General features: G+C 57.2%; 1 protein-coding gene across 3 annotated transcripts in view; it reads right to left on the reverse strand.

The window, feature by feature from the left end:
- Positions 1-7,492, reverse strand: part of MDGA2 (MAM domain containing glycosylphosphatidylinositol anchor 2) — a 340,836-nt gene extending 333,344 nt beyond the window's left edge. For all 3 annotated transcript variants that reach the window (XM_048949134.1, XM_048949136.1, XM_048949137.1), the window contains exon 1: positions 7,299-7,492. In XM_048949134.1, the coding sequence (XP_048805091.1) occupies positions 7,299-7,371 (73 nt within the window). In that variant the 5' untranslated portion in view covers positions 7,372-7,492. The remainder of the gene's footprint in view (positions 1-7,298) is intronic.
- Between the last annotated feature and the right edge of the window lie 720 nt (positions 7,493-8,212).

The following is an 8,212-nucleotide window of genomic DNA, read 5'->3' on the forward strand; positions in this document are numbered from 1 at the left end:
TGCTGCCAAGACTGCCTTATTGCTTTATATTCCATCAGTACAATGCAGAACAAAAAAAAGGGGGGGAAAAAAAGCAATCCAACAAGCAGGAGAGCAGAGTAGGTCCACCTTCAGAAAAACAGCCGTTAATCAGGTGGGCAGCCTGACACAGCATCCAGTATCTTTACCTCCTTCCATTTCGTTGTGCTTGCTTAGTTGCTAATTCACAGTCCCTGAGCAGTAATGACGAGCACAACATGATGGAGGTGGTGGTGTGATGGAGGGGGATGTGGTGGGGGCTCAGGAGGGAATTGCCACTACCAGCCTCTCCTCTTCTTCCCTTGCTCCCCCTTTTCCAGCTGCAAAGAGCTGTTGTTGCATGGCTGAGACTGACAATAGAAAGGAGTCACCATCCCTGGAGGTGCTCCAGAACCATGGAGATGTGGTACTGAGGGATATGAGCAGTGGGCATGGTGGGGTGGGCTGGGTAAGGCTGGGAATCTCAGAGGGCTTTTCCAACCTGAATGATTCTGCGATTCTAGGATCAGTTTTCAAGGAGTTTGGGCAAACCAGTGTGCAATAGATTAAGCAACTGAAATGAATGACTTCAGTTGCCAAATAATCACAATTGTGCTCAGCAAACATATAATCTTAATCCTTGTAACAAAGGTGGCAACCACACATCGGTCCCCATCCCAGCAGGGTCGCAGTCTTCTCTGCTCTATGGAACAGAGCTGCCTAACACCTGCGCAGGCATTGCCCATAACAAAACAGAGTAGAAGCAGTTTCTTAAGCAACAGCACAAGGAAGAGGGACCTAAAATCAGCAGCATTTCTAAAACCTTCCTCCCAGACTGCTTGTGAAGGGCTGCAACCCATTATAGCTCCACTAACATCTTTTTATGTCATGTCATCTCTGCAGCGGGGAAAAATGCTTTCAAGTTCAGCATTCCACTTCCCTAGGCTTAAATATTCATAAAGAAAGAACCACACCAAAAAGGTTTAACTCCAGTTTGAGAATTGAGATGGGAAATAGGAGTTTTATCCAGGTGCTAACAGCCAGAGCTGCTGTGTGTATGCAAGGAAACCATTGGGAATGCATTGTCCCCACATGAGTGGGGTGGATACAGCTTCCATCCATTTCCAGGTCTGAACCAAGCATGGCAGCATACGTGCTAAATCAGTGGGGATGAATTCTTCTCATCAGCCCATGAAATGACTGCAAAGGGACATGGCTTAATGGGCATGGTGGTCAACAGTTGGACTCGATGACTTTAGCGGCCTTTTCCAACTTTAATGATTTTATGGCTCTATGATCTATGAATACAAGTCTCAGTGGGTTTACTTTCAAACCAGTGAGGGAGCTTTTCTGGCTGCATCCCAAGGTCTGAAGGCTCTAGGGCTGGTGCATCAAGCAACCTGGTGTAGGGAACCTGCTTTAGCAGGGGGGTTGGTCTCAATGATCTCTAGAGGTCCCTTCCAACCCCTACAATTCTGCCTTCACCAATCCAGCCCTAGGGATGACAGTGCTGGCCCCAGACCACCTCTCTCATTGTGTGGGATGTGACTGAGATGTTAAAATTCCTACATTTCAGGCTTGCCAGGTGAGGCTGGTCATGCATCCCTGCAAGATGTCCTCCAAGATCCCCAAGCCCAACACCAACCCACCCCACCATGTCCACTGACCATGTCCCTCAGTGCCACATCTCCAAGGTTCTGGAACACCTTCAAGGACTCCACCACTCCCTGGACAGCTGTGCCAGTTCCCCACCAACCTTTCGGAGGAAAAATGTTTCTTAATATCCAACACCTGAACAGGTGACAAAAGTCTCTGCCCGAGTGACAAAAACATCCAAGGATGAAATCCACACAGTGCAGTAAGGCTGCCACCAGTGAACCTGGTTATAGAAACACCCCTCAGAGTCCATGGGACGCTCAGGTGTTCATGGCACCTGTGACCCCCCACACTGTGGGACCTCATAGCAGGCCAGAGACAGGCGGCCCAGAGGCCAGGAGTCTCATGCTCATAGAATCACCACAGAATCCTAGAATGGCCTGGGTTGCAAAGGAGCACAATGCTCAACCAGTTTCAACCCCCTGCTATGTGCAGGGTCACCAACCAGCAGCCCAGGCTGCCCAGAGCCACATCCAGCCTGGCCTTGAATGCCTCCAGGGATGGGGCATATGCTCATATCTGATGGGTGATTTTATTCCATCTCACAACACTGCAGCTGGCTGTGTCTCCAACCCAGGGACACGCTGGGGTGCAGGTGCCAGGCAGAGCCAAGGGACCTTGGAATGGTGAGAAGGAAGTTCTTTATCACGCCTCTTTGGAGAGCACTGCAGGCACACATATGTACAGCTCACAGCTTCAGAGAGAAGCGTGTGCTGAAACCCAGCTCATGTTTCCTCGCCTAGCAATCCTGCCTTGACTCATGTTTAATAATCCTCCTACTTTCCAGCAGGACAGAGAAGGGCAGCTCTCATCCTCAACACCTCTGCAGCCCCCCTGCAGGGCACCCCAGACACCTCTGCCCCTTTGCTGCCAGCAGGACTGGGATACAGAGGTGTTACCAACATACCCAGACCTTCCAGCCCTCCCTTCCTACACTGAGCCATCCACCAGCATATTTCATGCACTGTACTCTGAAGGGTACACAGTGTTTTAATCATGTAATGTAGTAATAACATAATTAAAGTCCACACCATTTCCTAAGTAACATATATTACTCCAGTCGTTGCTTTGATATATTAAAAATACATTAACTGGTTCCCAAAGCTTGGGGCCAGGCAAGACAGTGGGTTTCATACTGACCTCCCACCAGCCACGCTGCCCCCACCAATCCCACTTATGCTAATGGAAGAAGAAACATTTGTATGTTAAAGATGTCATACATCCAGCACATCTCCTGCTGAGCTTCTGCAACAACACAGACATAACATGAAGGCTGGTAGAAAGGCAAATTGGGGGTTCTCAACTCATGGGGACACAGCATGGCTTCGAGCAAGGAGCAGCACTGCAAATGCTGAATTCCCATCAGAGACCAAGGGAACTGCCCTGCCTTGAACATCCACCCTCAGAAAACTGCTTTTCCCCCAAAAGAGTCTTTGCCAGGTTTAAGAAAAGATGGGAATGCATAGGTGCTGCTCCAGGGGAAGAGATGTGCTGCAGGAGAAATGGAGCCCTACAGGAGCGTGCATATGTCTGTGTGCCTATAGAAGCTGGCACTGCAATGCATGCAGAGAGCAGACCATTCCTTCTCCAAATCAGGTACCCAAAATGCTGAAGAGACTGAGCAACACAGCGCCGAGCTTTAATCATTCATCTGCTTCCTTCCTCCCCAGCACTTCATCTGACTGATTCTAATTAAACTGGATTTTGCTCTTCCGAGCCAGGAGAGCTTTTGTTTTATTTGTTCAAAGACTGTTTCCTTGCCACCCGATTTCCTCCAAATCTCCCTCACAGGGACTCAAAGGCGGCGATTTCACCACCTCTGCCAAGAGCATCAGCTGCTGCCTAGCGGGTGAGAAGCAGCATGTAGGGCTCACTGCGTGCTGGGGGATCGCTGGGAGCCGCCACATGCCCGATGGCAGAGATGTGCAATCCCAATGGAAGGGTCTCCATCAGTTCTGCAGGGCTGGAGTCAAGCCTGGTGTGGTTTAATCTCCATTGCTTATCACACTTCTACTACAGAGAGTTTTCACTCTTCCATCTTTTAGACGACTGGCACAGGTTGCCCAGAGAGGTGTTGGTTTCTGCACACACTCACAGTCAGGGGATGGGGTCTGAGCACGGATGGAGCTGTGGGTGTCCTTATGCATTGCAGGGATTGGGACCAGATGGCCTTTAAAGGCCCTTTCCAACTCAGGCCACTCTGTGATTCTATGATTCTATTTCCCTTAGCCCCAGTTTATTACCTCCCGGTGCCCTAAATCACATCCCCACGCTGCAGGATGCTGCCCAGTCCCTTATCTGCAAGCATAGCACCGCTCCCAACACCTGTTAGCAGAAACGATGGCCACCTCCATACCTCCATACCTCCATGCCCTGCGCTTTTGCTGCCAGAGCTTCTGTGCTGCTCAGCCTGCTGCAAATCCAAATCCCTGCATGAACAGCTGCAGCACACAGGCAGAACGACACACCTCTGGTGCTCAGTTAAAGAGTTAAAGCTGTCCTGGAGCAGTGGGCTCGTGCAGAAGCTCCTGGAGCAGGCACACAGCTGCAGGGCAGCGCCGGTCCCTGCAGCACCGTATAATTCCTGCCCTGTTCCCGGGGCCGCAGCGCTGCCCGTGCACAATCCCAGCACTGTGCGGGGCTGGCCCAGCCCACACAACGCCCGCATTCACTGCCATGGAAATGCCCTCCATCCTCACGCATCTGGGGCTGCTGACCCTTCCCTTTGTAACATGGAAAACGCTCTTAGTTTAAGTGTTGGGTTTGGGTTTGTTTTTTTTTTCCTTTTCTTTTTTTTCCCTTTCTTTCATCCTTCTAATCCACTTGTTGGACCAGGCAAGCAGCAGGGAAAGGGAAGGGCAGCGGCACGCCAGCACTGCCAGCCCAAAGCTGGCAATTACGAATCCCCTCTGGATGGGGAGCGGGGTGTCCCACGTGGCTGCATTACAGAGCAGCTGGAAGATCCCAGCTGGCACACAGTGACCCCACTGCCATCCTAGGAACATTGCAGAGCTGGAAGGTGCACTGCTGGGTTTTGGTTTCCCCATTTCCCAAAGCTGCCCCTTTCCAACAGCCAGCTCTCCTCAGTAACATTTCCAAGCCAGCACAAGGAAGCAGGACGATCTCTCTGACATTTAACGTGATAAATAGCCATGCATGCAGGCACCAGCAATGAGAAGCCAGCTCGCTCCTGCAGCCACATCTGATGCTGTGTGCGTTCACCCCACGCCCCAAGCTGGCTCAGAGCCCCGGGAGCTCTTCAAGCAGCCGAACACTGTGGCTCCTGGTGGCACTTGAGATGAGGAAGCACTGACAGCTGCCCTCAGGGTATCCACACCTGCAGGGATGGGATGGGATGGGATGGGATGGGATGGGATGGGATGGGATGGGATGGGATGGGCAGAACCTCTCACCTGTGCGCTGTTACAGGGAAGGGTATTGCCCACATGTGGCTCTGTGCAGCCTGGTCTGGTGGTTGGCAACCCTGTACATGGCAGAGGGTTGAAACTAGATGAGCACTGTGATCCTTTTCAACCCAGGCCATTCTATGATTCCATGATTTCAGGAGTGGTGGCAGTGCGTGGGGACCCCAGGGACATCGTGTGCCTGATCCAGGGCAGGTTGGCACCTGGAGATCTGACCCCAGGCTCACAAACTCCCACAGCCTTGATGTGATGCCATTTATCTACTTAGAAATGCTCCACACACACACACACCTCGGCCTTCTCAATGAGCTATTCTTTCTCTTGTAACTCTAAGTTTGTCGGGAGGATAACCATCATGTTCTGAATACTTACGTTTTCTGCTTTATTAACCGTGCAAGTCATGCATAATTTACACTGGAGGAGAACTGCACGCAGCACTTGGGTTCCTCTAAAGATTATTTTGCAGAATACAAGCTGGGCAGAGCAGAGCAGGGAGCTGGCCATCCTGCCTGGGGGCACCAGCTCTGTTCTGCCCGCATCCTCTGGCCCTATCACTCCGAAATCTGTCCCCAGCTCCATTCCCTGCTGTAAAAGCAGCCGACTTCCTAAGCGCAGCTTCGCTATTCAGAAGCAACAGAGGAAAGTTTAGGGGCAGACGCACAGCCAGACATCAGGGGATCTTCATTCTATTTTTCGTACAAACCGGGGATAGAAACGCAGAGCATTGGTTTGCAGTTAAATACCAAAATGCACCCACAGTGCTGCTGTGGACACACATACGGGTTCCCCTTCCCGGGCCAGGGCTCGCCTTGCAAATCGAACTCAGAGCACCAACTCCCAAATACCCGATACCAAAATGCGTGCACCACAGCGGGATTTCGGAGGCGCTGGCCGTGCCCCGGATCTGGCAGCCTTCGGCAAAGCTCTGCCCGTTGCAGACAGACCTCGGGAGAGCCAACAGAGAGGCACGAATTCACACAAAATAGGTTTCCAACGCAGCGCAGCCACACACGGCTGAGCTCACAACGCTCCCCCCTCACTCACCCAACCCCAATACGGCGTTACGTTGTACAGAAAGGCATCGCGGCCAAACCAAAGTCCTGTGATAAACCCGCCCGTCACTTTGCGTACACACGGATGCGCTCAGCCTGGGGCAGGAGCTGCCTTTCCAGCAGCCCGAGCTGTGCCCAAAGCTCTCTCCCATCCGCACCAACGGTGCCGTTCCATCGCACCCAAATCTCCACGCTGTGCGCCGGGAGGGCAGAACCCGGCGCTCCGCCGCCGAGAGCCGCACGTTGGCGCCGGCACGAAGCCTCCGATATTTTCGGTGATACAGAAAATCAGTCCAAAAAAAAAAATAATAATAATAATCAAGACATAGGAGAGGAAAGGGGAGCGGGTACAAAAAGTGCATCTTCGACCCGGGGGTGGCGAGCCAGGAGCTCGGGCTGAATTCACCGAGTCCACCCGACACCCATCGCCGGAGCTCAGCTCGCAGCAGCTCCGCGCGGCCGCCGCTTACATAACCCCGCCGCCGGGCCGGGGGCCGCGCAACGGGCGGCGACCGACCCCCTCCCTTCCCTCTCCCGTGTTCCCCGCCTCCGGCTTCCACCGGCGATCCGCCAAAACGGGGCCAGCCCGACCCGAGGGAAGGTTGGAAGGGAGGGAGGGGGGGGGAAGGAGGACAGCGCGGAGGAACGAGCGAACCCGCGGTTCCACGCACCGCCCGGCGCGGAGTGAACCGGCGGAGCTCTCCGCACCCCGCGGTGATGGGAGCGGGGCAGGGGACGCGCATCCCCGCGATTTGCAAGTCACTGCCCGGAGCTGAGGGGGGAGGATGGCGGTTCCAGAGGAGCGCTCCCCTCCTCCGCGCCGCTCGGCCGCGAGCACCGCGCGCCCCCGGCGGAGCGCGGCGAAGTTTGCGCTTTTCTCCCCCACCCCTCGCTGCGCGACCGCGGGCGGCCCGGAGCCGTGCTGTTAACAAGTGCGTCGGGGCCAGGCACGCGGCGGTGCTCCCCCCCCGCCTCCCAGCCCGCATCCCACGGCCCGCATCCCGCCGTGCCCGCGCGGTGTCAGCGTCTCATGGCAACGGTGCTGCCTCCGCCGGCTCCCGCGGCGCTCGGCGGCCGCGCGGGGATCACCGCACCTCCCGACCCCCCCCAACCCCGCGTCCATCCCCGGCCACAGGCGCGACAAGGTCACGACTCGCCCCGCACTCACCGTACACCCCTTGCCCGGAGCTGCCCTCCAGCAGAACCGTCAGCAGCCCCAGCAGCCCGATCGCTACATCCATCTTCACGTGAGCATCCACATATCCAGCCCGGCGGTGGGGGGCCGCGGGGAGGGGAGAGAGGCAGCGCGAAGCCCTCCGGAGCCCCGCGCTCCGCTGCGGCCAAGCCGCGCACGCCCGCGCAGGCAGGGCGGCTGGGGGCAGGCGGCGGGCACCGCTCCGCTCTTCCTCCTCCTCCTCTTCCTCCTCCTCCGCCTTCTCTTCCTCCTCCTCCTCCCTGCGCAGCGGGCGGCGCGGAGCGGTGCGGAGCGGCGCGGGCCGAGCCCCGCTCACAGCCCCCTCAGGGCTCCGGCCGCCGCCGCCGCCGCCTCCCGGGGCCGCCGAGAGCCTCCCGGGGCCGCCGCAGCCTCCCGCGCCCCGCGGCCATCAGATGCCATCGCAGCGCCGCGGCCCCCGCATGATGCGCGGGGCCCCCCGCGCGGCGCGGAGGAGGGGGCGTCCGGGGGTGGGCGCGGGGGCCGCGGAGGTGGGGCCGCGGAGCTGGGGGCCGGCCGGGCGCGCAGCGGGCAGCCCTCGGCGCTCAGCGCGCCTGCGGAGCGGCGGCCGGGCCCATGGCGGGGGCGGCGGGGGTCCTTCTGCCGCGCGGTGGTTGCGCGAGCGCGAAGCGAGGGCGGCCGTGTGCCGTCACGTTGTGCTGCTATACGTGCCGGCTGCCGGAGCCGGGGAGCCGCAGCCCGGCGACGTCAAAGCTGCGTGGCTGGCTGCCGCGCGCCTTCCTCCGCCTCCTCCTCCTCCTCCGCCGCCGCCTCCCGGGTCCCCGCGGCTCCGCCACCGCCGCCGGGTGCGCAGGGAAGCGGGCGGTGCCGAGCCGGAGCGCCGCGCCGCGCCCGGAGATGGGATGCGC

The sequence above is a fragment of the Lagopus muta genome, chromosome 6 (genome assembly GCF_023343835.1).
Source record: "Lagopus muta isolate bLagMut1 chromosome 6, bLagMut1 primary, whole genome shotgun sequence".
Classification (NCBI taxonomy): Eukaryota; Metazoa; Chordata; class Aves; order Galliformes; family Phasianidae; genus Lagopus; species Lagopus muta.